The sequence below is a fragment of the Pipistrellus hanaki genome, assembly GCF_964339955.1.
Source record: "Pipistrellus hanaki genome assembly, chromosome: 8".
Classification (NCBI taxonomy): Eukaryota; Metazoa; Chordata; class Mammalia; order Chiroptera; family Vespertilionidae; genus Pipistrellus; species Pipistrellus hanaki.
In genome coordinates this window covers 16,900,066-16,924,640 of record NC_140510.1, presented here as the reverse complement: position 1 = coordinate 16,924,640, position 24,575 = coordinate 16,900,066, and the positions used below count along the sequence as shown (strand labels likewise).

At 47.3% G+C, this 24,575-nt stretch overlaps 1 protein-coding gene across 1 annotated transcript in view; it reads left to right on the top strand.

The window, feature by feature from the left end:
* Positions 1 to 24,575, top strand: part of TMEM163 (transmembrane protein 163) — a 192,720-nt gene that overhangs the window by 156,969 nt on the left and 11,176 nt on the right. The window contains exon 5 of the mRNA XM_084892271.1: positions 3,846 to 3,942. Coding sequence (XP_084748397.1) covers positions 3,846 to 3,942 — 97 coding nt within the window. The remainder of the gene's footprint in view (positions 1 to 3,845; positions 3,943 to 24,575) is intronic.

Genomic DNA, 24,575 nt, shown 5'->3' with positions numbered 1-24,575 from the left:
GCTTACTTGCAAGGTTATCCAGAGGTTTGTCATGCTGCACACAGTTAGCAATTTGTGGTCTTTGCAGAGGTGCCAATGGCTTTAACCATTTCTGTAGACTTTACTAGCCGTTCAGCTAATCAATGTGTCAGTGGTAACACTAATACAGACTCAGACTTGAGTGTCCCTCAGGATCACCTGAAGGGCTTAGTAAAACCCAGTAAAACACAGGTCACTGGGCCATTTCCAGAGTTTCTGGCTCAAGGGGTTAGGGTGAATTCCAGAATTTGCTCTTCTAACAAGTTCCCAGGTGACGTTGATGCTGCCGACCTGTGGCCTACACTTTGGCAGTCACTGGTCCTGTGGGAATTTAAATTCGGCTTCAGTCTGGGTTGACTGGAGATTATCTTGAATTACAATAGTTTATTTACCTCTTTCTGACTTCAGTTTTCCTCCGCTGGGGTTTGGGCAGGAGAGAGGAGGAGGCTGTGCTCATTCCGCTGACCGGGTTCCTCCCGGTGAAGGCCAGGTGTGCTGGTGGAGTGTTACCTCGCCGCTCCCCCAACTCCCCAACCCCCAACCCCTGAGCCCCTGAGCCCCTGAACCAGGAAGCAGCGGTGTTTGCTCCTGACCCAAGTCTCTGCTGCAGCCTGGAGACCGGGCAGTCCGGGGTCGCCAGGGGTGTGAGGATGTGAGGTGGGTGTCCAGAGCCTCCTGTGGGCCGGTGATCAACCAGGCATGGCCATGGGGGGGCGGGGGTGTGTGTGTCAGGAGACCTGGCTTCTCTATCTGCGTTGACGCCATTCTCCTTGGGTGACCTTGGGCAGCTTGCTAGTCCTTGACTCCCCCACTTGATTACTTACTTATGTTGAAACATACCTCTCCCTCCCAGTCTATGAAACAGCAGAAAGACAAAACCCCACCTGGGGAGGGGCCTCTGGAGCATTATTGAGTGGCGTACGGAGCTTGAGTGCCTGGGGAGAAAGCTGCCGTGTAAACACAATACATTATTAATAAAATGTCAGAAAATAGCCTCACGCCCTCTGCTAATAATAGCTGCTTCAGGCTGCGGGGCTGCCGCACTCCGGCTCCTAGCCGGGGGGAGGGAGGGTGGCTGTGGGTTTTAATTCGAACCACATTTTAAAAAAAGATGGAAATAGGTTTTAAAAACATTTCTTGGCCTATTCATGGGTATATTCATGAAGAAAATATGATGGCAGTTTTGTATAATTCAACCTTAATAAACCAAATCATCATTTCTTTTTATGTCCATTACACTTCAGAGTTGGTTGACAATGTGGGCTGTTCCAGAAGCAAACAGTCTGACTTAGTGTTTTCTCCCCCCGCCTCCCCGCCCACCTCCTGCAGTATTGGTAAGCCGTAAGTGGGGGGAGCTGTGCACGCCACTAGTGATGACTTCATCAGTGAACGGTGACCTCAGCTCTCGGATGCACACGGCACTGCTGCCTGCTGCTGTAGACACTGATCTGAAGACAGGCTTCCTGCCCTTAAGGGATTTGCAATGTAGTTTTGATTAAAAATATATAAGCAAGATATTATATAAGGAGACCATTGCACTCTCAGTACATGTCTCCTTAAGTCATGTGAACAAAATGCAATCCCACTTAGCCTGTTATGGAGCTGCCTGCAGTGACCGGAGGGACAGATTCCTGTGGCATCGCCGTGTCCTCTCGGCAGGAAGCTCAGACCTTTGTTCCTCTCCCCCCACTTCTCCACCCAAGGGGTGTGTGATGGACGCTTCTCAGGGGAGTTGGGACAGACTGTAGAAGGTCTGGCACCCAAGTGGGGGCTGCCCTACCCCATCCTGGGGAGAAAGCTGCTCCGCACACAGAGACACGGCAGGTCTGGCGGGGCCATTGGGGCCTTTTCTTTGCTCACCCGTGGGCATGGCCACTCCCTCCCTGGCTTTTTGCCCACATGGAAGCTCCCTAAGGACAGGGCCTCACCTGTCTCTGGGCAGGGACCCTCAGCCCTGATGCACAGGGGACTTGCCTGGGGAGCTTTCAAACAAATCTCACCCCCTCCCTCCCCAAGATTCTGACAAAATTGAACTGGGGCAGTCTCTGGGCAACTGTCAGGAAAAGCCCTTGGTGAGTTTAGGGTGCCGCCGGGGTTGAGAAGCACTGAGTTGGTGGTTGGATTTATCGGAGAGGGGGGATCAGTCTCTGCTAGTCACTCGGGGGGTTTTTGAATGGAGTGAAAAACCCCACACCACAAACCTTATCTTGGAAGCCTACCCTGACTGTAGGCTCCTGTCCTGTAATGGAACCTCTCAGGGTCCCATTTGCTTGTGGGTAGAAATGGTCATGTCGAGTGTTGGGCACAGCTGGCCCATCACCGTCTTCCCCAGGGGCACAGCTGGGACTCGGGCCAGTGCCTGGAGAGCAGTGATCCACCGACCCCTGGGGATCCCTGGTCTTGTCCCAGTATCTCCTTACTAAAGGGCCTCCGGCAGGCCTACCTCGTCCCTGTACTGCTCTCCTCTCCACTGCAGCCCCTTCACCCACTCATTCTGGGCCAGTCTGTCCAAGCCCCCACCCAGCCCAGTCATTACCTTTTCTACATCTCGGTGCTCTCTTGTGGTTCACCCCGGCCAGCAATGAGGCCTTCTTTCCATCTGTGTCGTTGGAAGAATAAAACCTACAGCTGGAGTGTGGATGAGAAGCCTGCCAAGGAGAAGCCAAACAGCGTATTGACCTGCTATCCAGGTCTAGGGAACATGTTTATTCCTCTCTCCTCTATCTTTTCATTTTAATTTGGCATTTTGACCCTTATTTCTATCATTTCCTCATACTTACTTTCAAATCCCATCTTTCTTTCTCCTGTGAGTTGTTGTGTCTGGGTGCCAGAGACAGCTCCTAGGAACCTGAGCCCCATAGACTTCCCTGCCCTTCCCACACCCCGCCCTTGGCCTCATCCCTAACTTCCTCCTTCCTCACCTATGCTGGGAGTCTTAGTGGACCTCATCCTAACTTATTTCCCCTCATTTCTTTCCCCAAAATTCCTCCATTTGCCATAAATACTCTGTAATTCAAAGGTGTCTGATCACCAGAGAGAGACATCTGAGGTGAGCTTTTGTTTTTCTGTTTAACTCAGCATTCGTGGTTTACTTTTTTATGCTCTATCACATGTGTCAAACACAAGGCCCGCGGGCCAAATCCAGCCCGCCAGGCCTTGCAATGTGGCCCGCACCGCGCTGTCATCACTGCACTCCGCTGTCAGTTTATGACATTGTCGTTTATGACTATTCAGTAAACCATTCGGCCCGCGATTTAGGCTGGATTTTAGATTTTGGCCCCTTCTCTGATTGAGTTCGACACCCCTACATGCATTATCTGATTCCATCTTCAGGTAGAAATATTCCCATTCGGCAGGTGAGAAAAATAGAGGTTAAAAGAAGTTAAGTAGCTTGATCAAGATCAAGCAACATGTTAAATGGTAGAGCTTGGTATGTCGCATGCTAGAGCCTCCGCCCTTTGCTATTGAACTCTGCCCCCTCTGGCTGGAGGAGGCATGAACTGGGTTGCCAGGTGGGGTGTGGAAGGTGAGTGGTGTGGATTTCATGGCCGTGGAGATTCTTCCATGCCAGCATTCATGGGAAGCTGTGGGATGATGTAGGATGTCAGAGTCTCTTCTCCATAGGGTTGACTTTGGTGATAAAATTCTGAATCATTTTCTTAGAAATGATTTCCTATCAATTCTGAGACTGTGGGTGGTTCTAGTGGGAATGTGGCAAATCATGGCTGGGTCCCAGTGCCTCGGGTTGGGTCATTGTCACTGCCATTGTGTAAATGGGCAGGTGGAGTCCTCCCAGTTAAGTGTCTCCATGTTTTGTTTCTTTGCAGAGCCTGTGTCATCTTGGGGGTGATCTTCCTTCTGTCGTCCATGTGTATAGTGATCAAAGCCATCCACGACCTCTCAATTAAGCTGCTCCCAGAAGTGGTAAGATCCTTCTTCTTTCCCATCACTCCCTCCTGTGCCCCCTCTTCACGGGTTTACAGGGAAGCCGGGCAGTGGAGAGAGTGGGCACAGCATGTTGGGAGCCCTGAAGAGCTCATTGCAGAGTGTGAATTCCTTGGTGGAGAGAAGCGCTGGGCAAGATGAAAAGACTTAACATAATTGAGCCTGTCCTGGGGTCTGTGTTCCTCGCCATAGATTTTTGACTCTTTTTAAAATAAGAAGTCTTTTAGGTAAAGAGAAATGGGCTGACATTGGTAGCAGAGTGAGCCAGTCTGTTGTTGACATCTATTATTCTCCATCCATTTAACAACTGTTGTAATAAGAATTATTTTTTCCTTTGCAACTTGATGGGTGAATCTGTTTAAGTTTTCTGGGCACGATGTCATACTGAAGTGTGTCTTTGACTGCTTTGTTCTCGGGGTGAGAAGTGTCACCTGCACTCTGATTCTTCTTCCCCTTTCTCCTTACAAATGCTGAGAAAAGAAATATGTTTACAAAATAAAAGAAATATTTTCACAGTGTTTATATAAGGCAGCTGATTTATGAACCAGGAAATGGAGATGCTGCTGTTGCCATGGTTTCCTATTCAGGGTTAGGGCAAGAGTAGGTTTACATTTGTTCCTATGGACAATAAGCCAATAATTAATAAATAATAATAACACTAGAATATACTCTGTGTTTCATGCCCTGACAACTGTAAACTTACTTTTGCCTCACCCTGGACAAGATATATAGGGATTTAAATGCAAAAGTAAGGTCTCTCATGTGATTTAATTTGCGTTCAAGCTACATGCACCATGCTAATATAGGCCTCACATATTAACCCTTTAAGTTTACCTCTAGAAAAATATATGTTAATCCCTTTTAAGGTCATTTGTTACATGCGTATGTGCACATGTGTTTGTGGGGAAGGTGAAAGCGAAACGGAACATTGCACTGCATGTCACAGAGCTGCTAAAGCAACTGCGTGAGGTTGCCCCGCCCCCCCACACTGAGACAGAGCCATGCCTTCAGTAACTGGTCAGAATCTTACCTATTATTTATCATCACAGATGGAAAAGCTGGTTCTCGGACCATCTCAGTGAGTTTCTGAGGTCCCTTCAGTGCCCAGAGCATTGCAATGTGGGCTAAGGACGCGAGGCTGAAGTCAGGGACACATCTCAACTCTGGCTTCCTAACTGGAGAACTGGGGCAGGTTGCTCCGCCTTTTTCTGCCTTACGCACCTTTTTTGTAGGATTGGTAAGCAAACAAAATAAGGAGATGTAAGTAACGTGCTTATTAGCACATAACTCCTGGGTAAGTGTTGGCTGATATTATTGGACTAGAGAAGTTGGTGGACCTTTTGGTACCTTTAGTTCTGGAAGCTTAGACTGTACTGAACAGCCCGAGAAGTGACTTCAGGGACGCTGTTCATTAAAAAGCTAAACATCCATTTATCAGATGATCTAGCCATTCCACCCTCAGGGGTTTACCCAAGAGAAACTAAAATATATGCCTGCACAGACTCAGCTCAGAGTCGGCAATGCTGTAAGCTCCTTCTTGAGTAATAACTTCTAAATTCCGGTGCACCATCAGCAACAGAGAGATTTGTCTTCCAGTGTGACACGCTCTCAAGCATAATTCTGAATTTAATCCAGGACCTGTGCTGACAAGTACTTTAAACACACACACACACACACACACACACACACACAGAACAATCACACCCAGTCAGGGTCCTCCACATCCCCAGCCAACCTCTCCCAGCACCGTGCACCAAAAGGGGGAAACCTGGTCAGACTGTCGGTGGCGTTCCACCCTTGTTACCGCCAACAGAATAATCCCGGCACTTAAGCAAGACTGACCTCTTTATTCATCTTTGAGACAAGCTTGGACCTACCAGCTACCAAGCAGAAGAGAGCTGAGCACTGAGGGAAGCCGGCTATTATTGGCTGAGAGTGTTCAAGGCAGAGAGAGCCCAGAAATAGGTCTGTACATATCTGGCCGACCGGTTTCCAACTCAGGTGCCAGGGCAGCTCAGTGGAGGACAGAGAAAGCTCTACAGGGAGTGGTGCCAGAGCAGCTGGACCTGGGTAACCATATGGACAAGGTGGACATCCACCCTTATATCCGAATTAACTCAAGATGGGTCATAAAGATCAATGTAAAACCTAAAGGTCTAAAATTTCTAAAAGAAAAGAAAAGGAGAAAGTCTTTGTAACCTTGGGTTAACCAAAGGTTTGTGGGATCCAGTTCCAAACGTATGAATCATAAGAATTGAACTTCATCAAAATGAAAGGCTTTGTTTTTCCCAGAGGCCATTAGGAAAATGACCGGACAGCATAGCCAGCACCCACGTATCAGACAAAGGACTTGTATCCAGGATGTATAAGGAACAGCTTAAAAAGAAGACAAAGAACCTAATAAGAAGACTGGTAAATGATTAGTACAGACAGTTCATAAGACAAAAGATAAATGAATGGCAAATAAGCACCTGAGAAAATGCTCAACGTTATTCATCATCTGGGCAGTACAAATTATAAGCGACCACTACCTACCCACTGGAGTGCCCGAATTAAGAAAAGCAAAAGTGTGGGCGAATCGACAGCTCTCATGTACTGTTGGTGAGAGCGAAACGGTTCATCCACTTTGGAGAAGAGTTCAGAGGTTCATTAAAAAATTAGACATCCATTTATCAGATGATCTAGCCATTCCACCCTCAGGGGTTTACCCAAGATAAACTACAATATATGTCTACACAGACTCTTCCACAAATGGTTATTGTATTTTTTTTTCCTTAACGTCAAAAACTGGAAACAACCCCAATGTATATCAGGAAGTGATGGATATACAAATTGTGGCATATCAAATTGTGGTGTGTGTGTCGGGGGGGGGGGGGGGGGGGGAGGGGAGGGGAGAGGGGAGAGAGGAGAAAGAGCAAGAGTTAAAGAGCCACAAGGAAACTTTAGGGGGTGATGGAAGTATTCTCTTGCTTTTGGTGAGTTTCTTGGACATAAAACCATGTCAACATTGATGAACCTGCACGTTTTCAATAGATGCAGTTCGAGGGCATCCAGAGGCTTACTCTGCCCCTAATGGCCTCACAGTGCTAGGCCAGGAGGAATCCTGCTCAGATCTATGGAAAATAAATACTTCAAGTTGCCATGAAGTGAGGCCTTGTTTTCCTGCTGTAACCCATTCATCCGCTACCTGGGAAGTTGACAGCTCTGCTAAAAGTCGCACTATAAATAGGCAGTCCTGTGAAGACTAAGTGTGAGATAAGAGGGAAGGGTAAGCAGCAGTGAAGCGCAGCTGTGGTCAGAGGCACCGTGAGGGGAGCTGTGCGGAGTGTGCCGCCTCGGGCATGGCCAGGAGCACTCAGGGTGCACTCGCTGCCAGTGCCTAGGCTCCCAGGGGGTCACAGGATACATGGGCACCGCTCTGTTCGGTCTGTTGCACACAGTGGGCTTGTTGCCAGTTCAGGTTGCTCCCTGGGAAATGCCGGCTGGTTCTCTCCCCGCCACTGTGTTAGCCTTGAGCTTCCTCAGAAGGCGGCATGTCTGTGGGCCATCTGCCGCGCTGTTCTTGTCAGTCTCTCAGGCCCTGTGTGTGTTTCCGTCTCAAGAAGGGCCTTCAGCTGGTCTCGTTAGAGCAGCACGGCTTTCCTGAAGCAGATAGGGAGTTAGACTCTCTGCGTTTCCCAGCGAGGAAAGAAATCCTCAGGTGGAAAAATGGAACCATTTCCTCCAGAGTCAGACAGACATACACACATACACAAACATACACACTGAAGCACACACACACACACACACAAATACATATATTTACATGCTACAGACACACATGCATACATAGATACACACCAACACACATGTAGACACATATAGACACACAGACACTCAGATATACTCAAAGACACATATACAGACACACAGAGATAGACATACAAAGACACACATACAGATACACATGTATACAAAGACACAAACACACAGATAAACATACAAAGACACACATGCAGACACACATATATACATAGACACAGACACACACACGTACACAAACAGAGCCAGGCATTTTGGGGGCTCTTCCTCCCCTGCGGATTGCCTCCTGCAGTGCCACAGAGTACGAGTCCGGGAAGTCAGCTTTGAGGAAAAGCGAATGCAATGCGCTCAGTTTCCTGACTGAGGAAATATGGCCGAGACTCCGTCAAACAGAAGATTCTGAATAAACTTCAAGTCTAGGCTTTTCCAACTACTGAATGGAAGCGACCCCCCCCCCACCCCCCATTCCCCTCCTCCATCATTTTCCCAGTGGCCTTGAAGATTCCCACATGACAAATACTATAAAAACCCGCCTTAGGAGGCCACTGGGTTATGGCAACAAACACGGAGAAGAGAAAGGAAAAGAGGGAGGGAGGGAGGGAGATAGAGAAAGAAATGTGCCCGCTCCTCTTCATCCCAGTCTAATTGAGGGGCATCTGTGTACCTAAGGGCACTGGTGTTTATGAAGGATGCCTGTTGCTAAGGCAAGATTGAGTACTTAGCTATTCAGATGCTTCTGTGCTTGACCTTGGGAAATGTATTTAATCTCTGGGCACTTGTCTTTCCACTTGGAATGTGAGAATTCCGCACTTCCAATTTGGTATCTCTCTTCCTCCGAGGCTTTAAGAGCACTGGCTTAGCTTTGCAACACTCATCCCCAATGCAGGTGCCCGTCCTCCGTGCTCCCGTGACACCTCATGCTCTGACCACAATGCAGTGTCATCTTCCTCCTACTTGCTCCCTGAATAGACTAAATTCCTTAAGGACTAAGATTCACTGTCCTCCCTGCCCTAAACAAAACCTGGCTTGTAGTAGGAACTTAATACATGTATGTTGACAAGTGTATATTGAATGAATAAATCATGCATGCGTGAGGCCCTTGGCTATACCAGGCAGCTGGCCAGAACCCTATAAGAAAGGGGATAAAACCAAGAGGAGCTTATTTTTCAGGGAACCTTAAGCAGTCTGTGCTGTGGACACTTTGACACGCACATGGGAGAATCAAGCTAGCGGGGAGGCCCGTCCCAGACCATCCCGCAGCCACAGCCTCGCGTTCTGTTCTGAGCACTAGTGATGCATGGCAGCAGGTGATATCCAGTGAGGCAGCTTGACCATCACCCCTGATTTTTGCACGAGACACATTTATATCCATAAAAAATATAACGATGTGTGTTATTACATGAATAGGTATTGTGCATATCACACCACAACTTTTTAACTCAACATTTTTTTTAATGTTTTTTATTGATTTCAGAAAGGAAGGGAGAGGGAGAGGGAGATAGAAACATCAATGATGAGAGATTGTCTGCCTCCTGCACAGCCCCCACGGAGGATCGAGCCTGCAACCCAGGCATATGCCCTTGACCAGAATCGAACCCAGTACCTTTCAGTCTGTAGGGCAACGCTCTACCCACTGAGGCAAATGGGCTAGGGCACATGTTTTTAAGAACTAGAATATGTATGATGTTAACGTCTATCATATACATTCAGGTATTGTAGCCACTCCCCTGTGGGGCATTTGAGTAGTTTCTAGTTGTTGATTATCACAGTTGGGGTGAACACAGTTGTACTATCATGGTAATGTGTAGTGTGTGCAGATGGGGTTTCTCTAGGTAAACATTTAGGAGAGGAATTTTGGGATAGTAGATCTGCCAAATTGCCCTTTGGTGTGGCTGCACCAGTATACGTTCTCAGAATGTCACCATGCTTCATGATATCTTCAAATCCTTTCCTACACCATAAAAGCCTAATATGCTAAGTGTCCAACCATTCGTTTAACCATTCAACCAGTCACTGTGATGTGCACTGACAACCAGGGGGCAGATGCTCCAACCAGTAGGTTAGCTTGCTGCTGGGGTCTGGTCAATTGGGAGTGAGCAAGATGGGCCACATATGCCCTAAAGCCCTCCCTTGATCCCTCCCCAGCCCTGATCGTGCACCCGTGGGTCTCTCAGCCTGGCCTGCCCCCCTCTCGAATCTGTGCACTAAACCTCTAATTTATTATATCAATAGTTTTCTAGTCTCTTGGCTGAAAAATGATATTTATTATTTGTTTTCCCTTGGTTATAGCTGAAGTTGATTATACTTCTTTATATTTATTGTCTGTGTTTTTTATAAACTGCTTCTTTATGCATCCTTCACCCATTTTTCTGTTGTCTTCTTATTGTTTTTTAGGAGCTATTTATAGATTCTGAGCACCAGTCTTGAATACAAGTTGCAAACAATTTCCCTTGATATTTAGTTTTTCTTTTTAATATTGTGTATTTTTTGTTATTAGAAACCCCTCACTCACCTCCACCTCCACCTTCCATTTCGCTATAACCAAGTTTATCAGTCCCCTCTTTTATGGCTTTATGGTGGTATTGTTTTATTGGAGAAGGTGGGGGTCCAGGATGCAATTAAGATGCATGCCAATATCTTCTTACTTTTAAAATACATATAAAAATAGACTTTAAAATCGGACCTTTAATTTGTCTAGAATTTTTATGTGTGAGCTAAAAACCCAGTTTTGTTGATTATTTTTCTTATATGAGCATAGGCCTTTCCTGCCTCCATTTCAAAAGCCACCTCCATCAGATGCCAAATCCCCATGGGTGTGTGGCCATCTCTGGGCCTGAGCCAGTCACGTTCCATGCTGTGGGCCTGCGGGTTCTCTTCCATTGCTGTTATACGGTAACATTTCTGAAATTACAGTAAGTCTTAATGCTTGGTCCCTCTTTGCTGGGATCTTCAAAATGGTTTTGACTTACGTTGCATTTGTAGTACTCAGTATGAATTTCAAGATTAGTTTGCAAAATTTAATGATAAATTCTCTAGTAGTATTAAGTGAGGTTGCATTAAATGTATTAATTTTGAGTAAACTGGCTCTTTTTAGTAAAGCTATGGAATACTCCCTTCCATTTCATCTCTCTCAATTCATGTTTTCTTCTATGTCCTATAGTGAAAGTTTGTAATCTTCTCCATAAGAACCTTATACATTTTTTAATTAGGGTTATTCCCTTATATTTTGTGCAGTTTGTTGCTATTTTAAGGGTTAATGTTTGCTACATTTTCTAAGTTATTACTGCATACAAAATCTAGTTGTATTTGAATATTGTTGGTTTTGGTAACCTGAAACCTTGCTGACTTTTCTAAAATTAGTTTTGGCTATCAGATTGTGTTGGGTATATTATGTAAAGACAGTTTGGCTCTTCTTATAATTCTAATATTTCTCTCCTTTCCTTGTCTTATTTATTATCCAAGATCTTTAATTCAGTATTTAATAGTTTGGTGCTGATTTTGGAGTGAAGAAGTGACTATTCAATTTCTTTTTTGCTTACAACTTAAAAAAAAATTACAAATAGCTGTTGAATTTTGAGTATTTTTTCTGTATATACTGAGATATTTCTTATTCTTTAAAATGTTCATATTTTGAATCAATATTCTGATATTGAGGTATCCCTACATTTTTGGGATAAGCCTTATTTGTCCAGAAAGTACTATTTTTTAAATCCATTGCATGTTTCCACTTACAATTTCATTTAGGGCAACAGTCTCCAAACAGTGGGCAGCAGACCACTGGTGGTCCATGAGGTCTGAAAGGTTGGGGTCCGCTGAAGCCCTATCCTTATGTACCACATGCAGCATGGGGCAAAAGTAGGTTTACAGTTGTGAGTACAAAAAGGTTTATTCTTGTATTATTATTTATTAACTACTGTATTATTTTCCATATGAATAACTGTAACCCTACTTTTGCCCCACCCTGTTATGAGTTATGTGGCTTTTTTAAAAAGTGTTTTAAAAATTGATTTTTTTTTAGAGAGAGAAGAAGGAAGAGGGAAACAGAGAGAGAAACATTGATGTGAGAAAAAAGCATCAACCAGCTACCTCTCGCTCACTGCCCTCCAGGAATTGAGCCCACAGTCTGGGTCTGTGCCCCAACCAGGAATCATATCGGTAACGCTTTGGTGCCCAGGATGGTGCACCTTTTTCTTATTCAAGCCCTTTTTCTTATTCAAGACGCGTATTTCTTCACTGGGGTATAGAACATAAAAGTTACTATTTTCTCATTTGGAATATGGATGATCTGATTCATCTATGATGTAGCTTCTTTTTTTTTTCCTTCTTTTTCTGTGCTCTGGTTACAATGTAGGAATTATTTGTCCCTTTATGTCTTAGTAGAACTGACCTTCAAAATTGAGCCAGTGAACTCTGTAGCCAAGACTTCCTGGGTAAATTAGCTGAGAGACTTGGACAAGTTACTGCACTTGTTTGGCTACAGTTTTCTCATCCATAAAGTTAACATGAGTGCCTATGTCATGGATTTGTAGGGACCTGCTCAGTCAGTGCATAGAATAAGCATTTAAAAGGCTCCCAGCCCTTGGTGCTAGAATGGGTGTTTGTTGCTTCTATTATTATTGGTACCAGAGGCCTGTTTGTGAACTGGGGGGAGGGGTGTCCATCAGCCCAGTCTGTACCCTCTTTAAACTGGGACTCCTTGGGAGAGGGATGCCAGCAGTCGGATATCCCTCTCACAGTCCAGGACTGCTGATTCCCAACTGCTCACCTGGGTGCCAGCCTGATCACCCCCTAACCACTCCCCACTGCTCTCCCCTGCAGACCTAGTTGCCCCCAACTTCCCTCCCCTGCTGGCCTGAGCGCCCATCTTGTGGTGGTCATCTTTGACCCATGGGGGCGGCCATCTTGTGTGAGGGCGTGAGGGTCAATTTGCATATTACCTCTTCATTATATAGGATTATTATTTTCCTCCCATCACCTTAAATATTTTTATAGTTTATGTTTTTTGGAACAATTTTCAAACTTTGTTTTTCTAGAAATTGCTTATTTGATCTACTAGGCTTTTAAGTCTATTGCAATAAAGTTGCTCCTGATAGTCTCATATGATTTTTTATAATCTCTAATCCATCTGTATTTATGGGCTCTGTTGTGTTGCTAATATTCATCTGTAGCCTTGCTTTTGTCTCTTAAGCTAGATTGTAGGAAGTTTCCTGCATTTCTCTTTTAAAAACCTGCATTGTACTTTGCAGATCAGGTCTGTCGATTTGCTTTCTAGTTTTGGGTGTGTGTGTTTTTTCAGGCCATCTTTGTGCAGGGGCCATGCTAATCTCTGTATCATCCCAATTTTAGTGTATATGCTGAAAGCGAGCACTGCTTTCTAGCTTAGTAAGTTCTTATCTTTAGCGGCTCCTTCATTTTGTTCACACGCAGCTTTTTGGTGGGTAAGTGAGTTTATGTTTGCTTATTTTTCTTTTCAGTTTTTGCTGTTGGTGCTTCTTTTTTTTCTTTCCTGTTTTGTTTTGTTTCCTATAAGAGACACAATGGTCACTTACATAAGAAGTTGGCCAAGTTAGTCTGCACAGAAGTGTGTTCTCTGTGGCGATGCACCACGTTGTGCCTTCAAGGTGTTTGGTGACTTTTAGGTTCTGGACTAACCTACCCTGGGCCAGGTGAGGACCGCTGACGGAGCCCAGTTACTTGTAATCGGGAGAAAGTTCCTTAGTGACGGAACCACCAGTGAGTGCTCCTAGGGTAACCATAGTGGAACAAGCAGTGTTGTCAGTTCATTTATCGATCCATGTAGTCTTCCGTTATTCATTTAAACACAGACGGTGATGCTGGAAAGAAATGTTGTGGAGATGATTAATATGTATGATCAGCTGACTTTTCAAGAAATACTCCATAAGCTGAGTGGGCTTGATCCAGTCATTTGAGGAGTTTGAATCACTGAGGCTTCCCCGAGAAAGAGGAATTCTGCCTCTGGACAGCGGCCTCAGTGCCTGCCTGAGTCCCAGCCCGTCCTCCCTACCAGTGTGCTCTGGGTCTCTGACTGCTTAGCCAGCCCCACAGTCACATGGCCAATTCCTTGCCTATATCTAATGCTCATCTCCCGCTGGTTCGCTTTCTGACTAACACACTCAGAAATCACTGCCCTGAAGTATTTTCTTTACCTTGAGTTTCAGTTTTACCCAAGTTGTACATGCATATAATTTATTTATTTATTTATTTATTTATTTATTTATTTATTTATTTATTTATTTATTTTAAATATATATATTTTTATTGATTTTACACAGAGAGGAATTGAGAGGAATAGAGAGTTAGAAACGTCGATGAGAGAGAAACATCGACTAGCTGCCTCTTGCCCACCCCCGACTGGGGATGTGCCCACAACCAATGTACATGCCCTTGACCGGAATCGAACCTGGGACCTTTCAGTCCGCAGGCTGATGCTCTATCCACTGAGCCAAACCGGTTTCGGCACATGCATATAATTTAAACGGCCAATTATTCTGCGAGACTCACTATAAAAATCACCCCCTCCCCAGGGGCAGCTGCTTATAACTCCTTCCAGCTCCCATCTCTAAGTAACAAGCATGTGTTGTTACTTCTTGCTTTCTCAGTTATTGGCATGCCGTCTTGACTTCCTGTCCTGTTTAGCCCTCTAATCATTTCCCTGCCTAATTACCTCCCAATACATTTACATTGTTATTTTGATTAGATCAATATTCAACATGTTATTATTAAGATTGTAAATGTTATTCACAGCTGAGCCCAGGAGTCTTATTGATGTATTTTTTCCTTTCTTGCATTGCATTGCGTATTTTCTCATGCTAATAAAGGAACATATAATATAAATCACACACACACACACACACACACACACACACACACACAGTATATATGTTCACACTCAGGGTCCGCTCTACAGTTGTCATTTCAGGATCCCAGTTCTTGCAATCCTGGGGATTCAGTTCCCTTTCTCTCCGGTTGTATCTCATTGGCCCCGTGTTGCTGCCTCTCCTGGGCCACTCCATCCTCCAGCAGCTTCCTCAGACAGGTGCGGGGAAGACAAAAAGTTTAAGACTCTGAATGTCTGGAAATGTTGGTATTCTATCTTCAGACTTGTTTTGATAACTTGCTTGGGTGAAAATGAGTTTACTTGTAGAGTTTTGAAGGCATTAATTGACTGTCTTTTAATTTCTATTATTGCTTTTGAGAACTTTAATGGTATTCATGTCCTTTAATCCTAGAAGATTTTCTTAAATTATTTTATTAATAATTTTTGCTATTGTTTTTTCTGTTATTATATTTTTAGGCTTTATATTATTAAATGTTGGACTGGTCTTCTAATTTATTGCTCCTATATTTTGTTTTTAATTTTTTAACAGTTACTAAATAAATAGAGATATTTTTTTTAATTTTATAATTTCGTATTGATTTTTATAGAAAGAAAGAGAGCAAAAAAGAGAAATATTAATGTGAGAATGATACACGGGCTGACTGCTTCCTGGACGTCCCTCACCAAGAAATCATGCCGATGTGCCCTAACTGGGAATCAAACCAGTAACCCCTCAGTGGTTAGGATGATGCCCAACCAACTGAGTCCTACTGGCCAGAGCACCTGTATTTTATTTTTTTGTTCTTCTGAGAGATTCCCTCACCCTTATTTTCTGATAATTTTAAAGTTGTTAACTTCTGTTAGTACGTTTTTAAATTCTAAGAACTATTATTCCTGATATGTTCTTTTTATAGCATCCTTTTCTCACATGACAGTATAGTATCTCCTATTCCCAATGATATTAATGATCATTTTTAAAAGTTTTCATCTCTCTGCATACTATTGTTGGCAAGTGACATTTTTTTCTATCTGTTTTTATCTCTGTCTTTTATATTAGATAGCTTCCAAGTCTGGTGATCATTGGCTGCCTATGTATATTTAAGAATATATTTATGATTGTGTGTGGGCAAGACTTACCAAATGTGACCTTAATTGTAGGGCAGGGACTTTCTTAACCTGGTGTTTGGGTTCAGGGATGAAATTTAGGGGATCCATAAACTTTAATTGGAAATAAATTATCTTTATTTTTATTTCACCTCAATCTGACTGTTAACATTTTCTTCCATTATAAAATTAGGCAATCAATCACAGTTGTAATATTAGAGTGCGTGTGACTTCTTCACCAATAAAATAAAAATCAGATATTTTTTAATTTAAGGTTGACTTGGCAGATATCTCAAAATATCTGTTGTGCTTATCACAACTTAAAACTACTGTGCTTATTAGATCTGCTCTTGGATTTTGCTATTTAATACATTAATTTAGAAGCACTTCTGTGACTAAAGCAGTTTTTCTGTCTTATTAAATGAATGCAAGTATATTTGGTTTTCTTTATAAGTCTGTACATTTTACTTTTATGCACTTAAATCATTTTCTCTGTTCTCCTGGGCTCGTCACTTTGGAGGGTAGAAGGCAAACTCCTTTAACTCACCCCCTCTCTCAAGGCAGTTACCCTGCCTTTGGCTCACCTGGGAGGGACCCTGCGTGTTGCTCTCTGCAGAGAAGTGCTTCTCTGCCTGCTGGGAATAGAACCGCCATCATACTGCTCGCTCAGTGGAGGAGGGATCTGGGCTCCTGAGGACATTGCCAATTCACCCTCCTGCTGTTAGTCTCCCCTCTGCCCCCTTTTCCAGGGTGCCGAGTGGCATGGATCCTGAGCCCTTGGGACCTGGGCATCTTGCTCTCATCCTTCCCCTTACCCTAGGATGCCGTTCCCCCTGCCCCTTTGTCTACACCCCTGTCTGCTTTCCCAGCTCACACAAATCCGCAGCGGTTGTCCTCCTCCTGTTTTCTTTGTCCTTGTGGGTTTGGACCTTTAAAAAAAAAACACAAAAAAACCCCTGTGCTGCCATTGAGTGGCCTTGCTAGGCTGAATGTGTGTGTTCATCCCATGCTCCTCCACTGGAATTCCTTCTGATCTTTAAGGCGTTTGCTCATGGAGCAATGTCTTGGCGTTGTGAATTGCTCTTTTTATTTCACCAACATTGAAATTCAGAACTGTCAGGCAGCACCGGAGGGAGACTGTCATGCATTTTTTATGCAGGAAGGGCAGTAGGTCATAGGCCTGGCAGATGGGATTGAGAATACCTTCTACACCCTGAGTGGCGAGTGGCGTGGCCTGATCCTAGAGGTTACTTAGCGTCTCTGTTTGGGGCCAGTGCCTTTGTGTTCTGAGGGTCTGGCTGTCCTGGTGGCTTACTGTGCTCGGTCCTGGTTTGCGGGACCCTGCGGTGTCATTGCTGTCAATGCCCAGTGGTCCACCAGGGAGGAAGGTGAGCGAGCAGGCCACAGCGGCTCAGCTCCCGTTCCTGGCAGTGCTCAGGCTCCGGAGTGCTGGTCCCCCGGCGGGCCCTGCTCTCCTGAACAAATAGCAATAGGCCGACACCTTGGTTAACAGAAACGAGGCTGAGTCTTAGAGCCGGAGCCAAGCACCTCACAGCACCCTCCTTGTCCCCTGCAGGCAGAGTGCCTCCCCTGGCACTGCCTGCTTCTCGCCTGTGGCACCCCTGGCTCTGCCAGCCTCAGCCTCACGGTATCCACGGAGCTGGGCACCTGCTCCCTTCACGAGACTTGGCAGGTGGGCCGGTCCGGCTGGGATTCCAGGGGCCAGGGCTCTCCGTCTGCAGGCCCCACTGGTGACCCGCTGCCCACAGCTGCACTCCCTCAGCTCTGACCCTCCCCATATCAGAATGCTTTGATATGTTAATTTTAAAATTGTGAAGTCATTTAATGTGCATCCACGGCAATTTGTCGATATAATTTAATAACCAGGGGAAATTGAGAGCTTGTGCTCTGTGTAATTTTCTCCACATCTGCCAGCTTTCCCATCTGCCTGGGGCATGGGGCTGGGGGACAGAAAGATCTGAGGATTGGAGTGACTTTTCATTTCACCTGAGGCCATAAATCGATAGGCATTGGCTATTCCGCCAGCTCCAGCGTCTCCCTGGGTAATTCTATAGCAGGGCAGCCTCAGAGCGGTTTGAAATTTGTCCTCATTAGGACGCTGTTTTGCAGGCATAAGCAAGCACCATCCCCACCCCCCACGTGCTGTCACACCGCTGGTGAAGGCTGGGCTGTGGGGGCTGGTGAGGTGGATTTTCACAGACGGCCTGTGTCTGGTGTGGGGACCACAGCTCAGGGTGGCCTGGAATGGCATCTCCTGGTGTCACTGTGACACGGAGTGAACCTAAAGTGGGATGTGACAAGTGCGGCACAAATCTCCTCCCTAGGAAAGGGGCTCCTGCTAGCAGCACCACAAATAAACCCTTTGGGGAGGGGCTGTATGGAAGGATGGGGAGTGGGTGTATGGAAGGATGGGGGGTGGGTGTATGGAAGGATGGGGGGTGGCAGACAGGGTGGAGAGCTTTGTCAGTGTTAGAAACTGCTGCTGGCTGCTGACCAGCCGGAAACAGAGCTGCTCAGCTTAGGTGACAGTGTGAATCAGTGGAAGGTGAGTTGGATGTACAGCTGTTAACTCGCACCTACCTCTCCTCTGGTGGACGGCTTATGGGCAAGAGTGATGGAGGATGTATAAGTCTGTCTGGCTGCTGTAACAAAATATTATAGATTGGGGGGCTTAGCTAGCAGATATTTACTTGTTTCTGCTTGCTCCCTCTTTGTGGGAGTTCCCACTGAGGTCACTGAGCATCCTCATAGCCAGGGTTGTGAGCTTCGTGTCTGTTAGATTGTTTGCCGCCATTTTGTTGAGTTCTTTTTCTAGAGTGTTCTCCTGTTCTCTTATGTGGGACATCTTTATTTCCTCATTTTGGCTGCCTCCCTGTAGTTTCTGTATGAGGAGGAACTGCTACGTCTTTCGGTCTCTGCAGGGTGGACCTGTGTCCTGGGTGCCCTGCGGGGCCCAGTGGCACAGCCTCCCGGTCACCTGAGCATGTTTGTCGGGGTGTCCCTTGTGTGGGTTGAGGTTGAGCCTGGATTGCTGTTGGCACATCTGTGGGTGGAGTTGACCCTCAGGCTGACTGGCTGTGAGGACTGGCTGGCCCCCAGCAAAGGATTCACCCCAGCAGGGTTCGGTACCTGCCTATCCGCTTTTGGGGGTGCCCCTTGTGTGCTCATTGGGTGATGCTCTATTGTGTTGGTTCTGGGGCCTCCTGGGAAGGGTTCCAGTGTAGGCCAAGGTCAGCTGCTGCCTGGGGCTGCCTGATAGGAGCTACAAAGCAACCAGTGGCTGGTAGCTGCTTGTGCTGGGCCTGGGGGCTGCTCAGCAGAAGGCTTGGGGCACCCTGAGCCTGCTGCCACCTGCCGCCTGCCCATGGGCAATATGTGAAGTGGGGTCTCAAGGAGTCCCCGGGGATGGGCGGGGTGATTAGTATTCACCAGGTTAGGACAGATTCAAATTTGGCACCAGTGTGGAGCCTGGGCCACCCAGCAAAAGGCGCAGCTTGGGGACTGTGGACCTTGGAGAGTTTTTAAGGTCAACTGTCTGCTGCTGAAAGGGCCTCGGCGGTGTGTGAGTTGGTGGGGCTGGGTCTCAGGTAGTCAGTCACCCAGTGTTCACCAGGTTAATGTAGATTCCGATTTGGCTGCGTGTGGGGAGCGTTCAATATGGGGCAATGGTGGCTGACCCTCCAGCACTTGCCTTGAAGCCAAATTCTGTTTCTCCCTGTATGTCTCTGGCATTCACACCCCCCCTTCCCCCCAGCAGCTGTCCCTTTGCTGAAGCCCAGCGTGGATGCCTGTGAGCAAGGGAGTCTGTGTGCGGGCCCTTTAAGAGGACACCTGAGTTTCCAGCAGCCTTCTTTCTCACCTGGATGGATGAATCCCTGCTGATTTCACAGCCAGATGTTATGGGGGTTCCTCTTCCCAGCACTGGTGCTTTGGCTCGGGAGCCAGGTGTGAGACTGCGACCGCTCGCTCCTCAGGGGGACCTCTGTAGCTGAGATAGCTCTCCTGATTCTCAACCACAACACGTGGGTGTGGGCCAGCTCATTCTTGTTTTCTGCCCCTCCTACCAGTCTCCATGTGGCTTCGTTATATCCTCAGTTATAGGACTCCTGTTCAGCCAGTCTTCAGATGGTTCTCCACATTGATTGTTCTGTAATTTATCTGTAATTTTTATGTGATCATGGGAGGAGGCGAACACAGTGGTTACCTACTCTGTGTCTTGATCAGGATTAAAACATTTATTTTTCATAGTTCTGGAGGCTGAGAATTCTGAGGCCGAGGTACTAGTGGGTTTGGTGTCGGGTGAGAGCCCTCTTCTTGGCATGTGGTTGATGACCTTCTTGCTGTGTCTCACAATGCCCAGAGAGATCTCCTCTCTGTGTCTGTTCTTGTAAGGGCACTAACACTATTGGCAAGGGCCCCATCCTCACCACTTAATCACCCCCAAAGGTCCACCTCTAAATGTCATTAGACTGGGGATTGGAGCTTCGGCATATGAATATGGGGGCATACAAGCATGCAGTCCATAGCATAGGGAGTGGTGGAGTTTGGTTTTAGCCAGCAGGTTGACAGGGTGGGAAAGTTGCATTGGGATATCCTGACAGCCAAGGTCTTGATCAGTGATTGGACTGAATGTTGTAGAGACTGTTGGTAGACACTGATGGGAGAGGTTGTTGTAGCAGCTTCTCTGCCTGAGGTCATTTCACCTGATAGTTTGACTTGAAGGTATAGCTCTCATGATGGCAAATGGTCTCCTATAAGGGAGGATGATTAGGCCCCTCCAGCTTTCTTCCTGCTTCTTGCATCTCCACTACATGTCTCCCCTGAGAACCTAAATGAAAAAGCCTGGTGTCCCGGAGGCATTCCGATTGATTAGAGAAAGTCTCTCATGGGGAGGCTGTGGTACTGATCACTGAGACTCAAGGACAGTGTAGAGCGCCCTACTGAGACCTGCAGCAACACAGGTGCGTCTCAAAAGCATTATGTTGACAAAAGACAACTAGGCAAAGCTGTATGATACTGTGTGAATCCATTGACACAAAACCAGAGAAAAGACTAAATTAACCCCTGGTAATTGAAGTCAGAAAGTGGTTGCAGTGGGTGGAAGAGGGAATATGAAGGAACTTTCTATAGTAACATAAATGCTCTCTCTTTCGTTTTAGGGGTTTTTAAATGGTGTAATCATTGACAGAATTCATCTAATCAAATATCTAAAAAACCTGTACATTGTATGTATGTTAATTATATTGTATGTTAATTATACATCAAGTAAAAACCAAGCAATGATTTAAAAAATCAACACCCTAATCCCTAAGTTTCTTTGGGGGCTGGTGTTAGTCAATCGTGATGGATTCAGCCCTGTGACTGCTGAATTCCAGGTCCCATGTCTTTGTTTCACTACTATTTTTTTAACCATTTGTCAGTTTATAATCTCCATCTGCTCCTGGCCTGCATTGTCTAGAACACTTTCTGGCCACTTACTGTTTTATCCTAGTTCAGAGGGGATAACTTGTTTCTAACTTCTAGAAGGTCATGGAGAAGCTCACAGCATAAACGCCACCTACGGAGCATCTGCCTTTAACCCACATGCACCCTTAGCTTTGGAGTTAAGGGCACCTGCCTGGATTGGCCAGTTTCCTTGCATCTTTTTGCCCTGATCTTCTAACCGTTCAGGGAGATGCAAATCCGAGAAATCACAGGGCAGTGCTGGTAACAGTGGAAACGGAAACCTGACAAGGCAGAGTGGCTGTCCCTCTGTTTGCAGAGTCCATGTGGCAGGAGAGATGGTTATAAGGTCATGGATGAGATATCCTGGTACATTTACAGCCGGGCACACATCCAGGCCTGCCACAGCTGAGTGGCCCGGGGCACCTGTCTCTGTACCGTCCGGTGCTGGCTGAGTGGCCGTGAGAGGACGGGAGGCAGCGTGGCCGCACTCTGAAGGAAGCCAGGGGCCTCCTCCCCCTCGGGCTGCAGTTTCTCATCCTCAGCCACACTTGCCCTGGCTCCCTGACTCTCAGAGAGGATCCTCTCAGAAACACCGTCTTTTATCACGCCCGGGGACTCTCAGCTGGAGCTGCCGTACCAAATGCCAGAGACGGAGTGGCTTAAGCCACAGGAGGTGTTGCTCACGTCTCAGTGAGGTGGCCGCCTTCTCACTGTGGCTCAGCTGGCCTTTCCTCAATGGGAGTGGGAGTGGCTGAGAGAGAGATCACTTCCTCTTCTTAGGAGGCCACTAATCCCTTCACCAGGGCCTCACCCTCATGCCTTCCTCTAACCCTAATACCTCCCAACGCCTTCATCTCATTGGGGGTTAGAGCCTCAGCATCTGCATTTTGCGGGATACTAACAGCCCTGGCAGATGTCTTGAGCAGGCTAGTGCCTGCCTCTCGGTGACACTCTGCTCATGCTGACGGTGATGGGTGGCGGTGTGGAGAGAGGAGAGCGGTGGGCTCTGGTGGGACAGGCACCGAGCACTTGAGGACTTGACAGCTGGTTTTGAGGGAGGACTTGGGCAGCTCTGGGCCAGCCCGGGTCCTCTGGGGTCCCTCCAGGCTCATGCGTTTCAGAGGCCTATCAAGGCAGCAATAGTGAGCCAGCCAGCCTGTGGGTGAGGTACAGAGTGAGGGTGACAAATAACCCACAGTCAGACACACCTGGCTTTTGCATGTTGGCTTCTCCGTTTATACACGGCATTTCCTCCGAGTTAGATCGTGCTTAGCACTTTGCAACACCCTTAGGCAGAGGGGTGTCAGGCTCAGGCAGAGAGGCTGTATCTCTCAGGGGAACCACACAGGATGTGGCTGCAGGGAGGAACCTTACAGGGAGGAGGGCTGCAGAAGGGTCCCTGCTGGCTGCCACCCCGGAATCTGAGCCTGAAGGCGGCAGGGCTGCCTGGAAGCAAGGAAACGTGGGTTATGAGGGGAGCAGAGCAATGACAACCTGGTTCCCTGAAGATGGACTAGAGCCCCATCTGATCTCATTGTTTCAACTTTGACGCCGTGGGTGGCTCAGGGCACAGAGACCTGGAGGGGCCCAGCAGGGGCCGGGGTGCTGGGCTGGCAGCCGCCCTCCCTCTAGCGGAGCCAGCGGATTAGCAGCACACACGTGGCTGCAGCAGCACCTGGCGCCTTGCACCTGCCCCCAGGGGCTGGGGCTAACACTTCACTTCCACCTTCCACACAAATGTTTCTGGGGGCCAAGTGGGACTCAGAGCCACAGAGGATGGGAATTCTGGGAAACGTAGTTCCTGCTGATTGCTGGGGACACAGTACACAGCCACCAGGGGTGGGAGGCCTGCTCTTTGCTCCATGGGACAGAGGTGGATGCGGAAAGGGAGAGGGGGGCTCAGGGCATGCCCAGTCACACACATGTTCAGGAGGCTGGGCTCCAGTGCCTTTAGCTGCGACCCGGTGCTTCTGCTCTGACGCGAGTAACCTGCCCCTGTTCCCCCAGGAAGGGGCTTCAGAGCCCTGGGCCCTGAGAGCTTCTGGAAGATGAAGCTTCTGGGGAAGGACGGTCCCACACCCCTTCTCTCCTGATCAGCCACTCGGATCCCAGCTACAGCCTCTGCCCTTTGCTTACATTCCCCAGGCCTGCTTTTCCCTCCCTAGTGAGTTCCCTGTGTTTCTCCTGTAGGAATACTCACCTACCTGTCCAGGGCTGACTGTCAGCACCTAGTGGGCTGTTTGCTGGAGGAAGTTAGTGCCTGGTGTTTTGGGCCCTCGGTGACAATTGCTACCTGTTGCACATCAGCTCTTGCCAGGGGTGGTGGTATCATACCGCCATTTATAGGAAAGAGAATTGGGATTGGAGAGCTTGGGTGGCGAGTGCTGGGTTGTAGACTTGAACAGAGGCCCGCTGGCTCACCACTGCCCTTGGTCACCGGCCCCCAGACAGCGTGGCTTCCTGTTAGCAGACCCAGGAGAGGACGGCCGGAGCCTCGGGGGCTCTCTGAGCTGCGTTGGGGCGGGGATCACCCCGGTGCCCTGGGACCAGACGGGGTGAACGTAGACTGTAGCCACCTCTGGACACTGAGGGATGAGGGTTTTGTAAACTGAGTGAGTGAACGGAGCCGGAATCTGGGGCCTCGAGTGCTTAGTTGAATGTCTCAGTCTCCCAACTTGTGCTTCCTGAGTCACATGGACACCTGGGTCTGAGAGGATTTGTGACTCCCTAGCAATGCCCGTCCTGCTTCCTGCGACTGCGCAGTGGTCCCCCTGAGTCTGCCAGTGCCCGCACAAAGGGCCTGTGATTGGGGTCCTCCCGCGTGGCCCCGCTCTGTAACCTCGTGCACAGCAGGGACTTGGGCTCTGCCAGGGGGCCGGGCTTCGCACAGTCCTTACTGATAATTTGAGGAGATGCAACTTCAGAAAGGTGACGATTTAAAAAACTTTAAAATCTGAAATAATTTGAGATTTATAAAAGTTACTAGACCTTACAGAGTTCCCATATACCCTCCATCCAGCCACCCCTAATGTGTAACCTCTCACACAGTCAGCCAGGGACCTTTACCCATCAGGAGGCTGTCACACTGTTAGCAAAGCCCCCAACTGTCTGTACCCAGCCTTCCCACTTAATGAGCTTTTCCTTCCCAGGACCTGGCCCCGGACACCAGGTCGCCTGGTCCTCGCGGTCCTCGCGTCGCCTCGGTCTCCGTCTGTGACCGTTTCCTCAATCCATGTCTTCCATGACCTGGGCATGAGTTGGCAGTAGCACTCAGATATTCTGTAGACTGTCCCTGGACATGGGTCTGTATAATGTTTTTTCACAATGAAGCTGAGGTTCTGGGTTTTTTAGGTAGAACATGAAGAGATGTTCTCTCCACATCAAATCAGGAGGCATGTGGCGC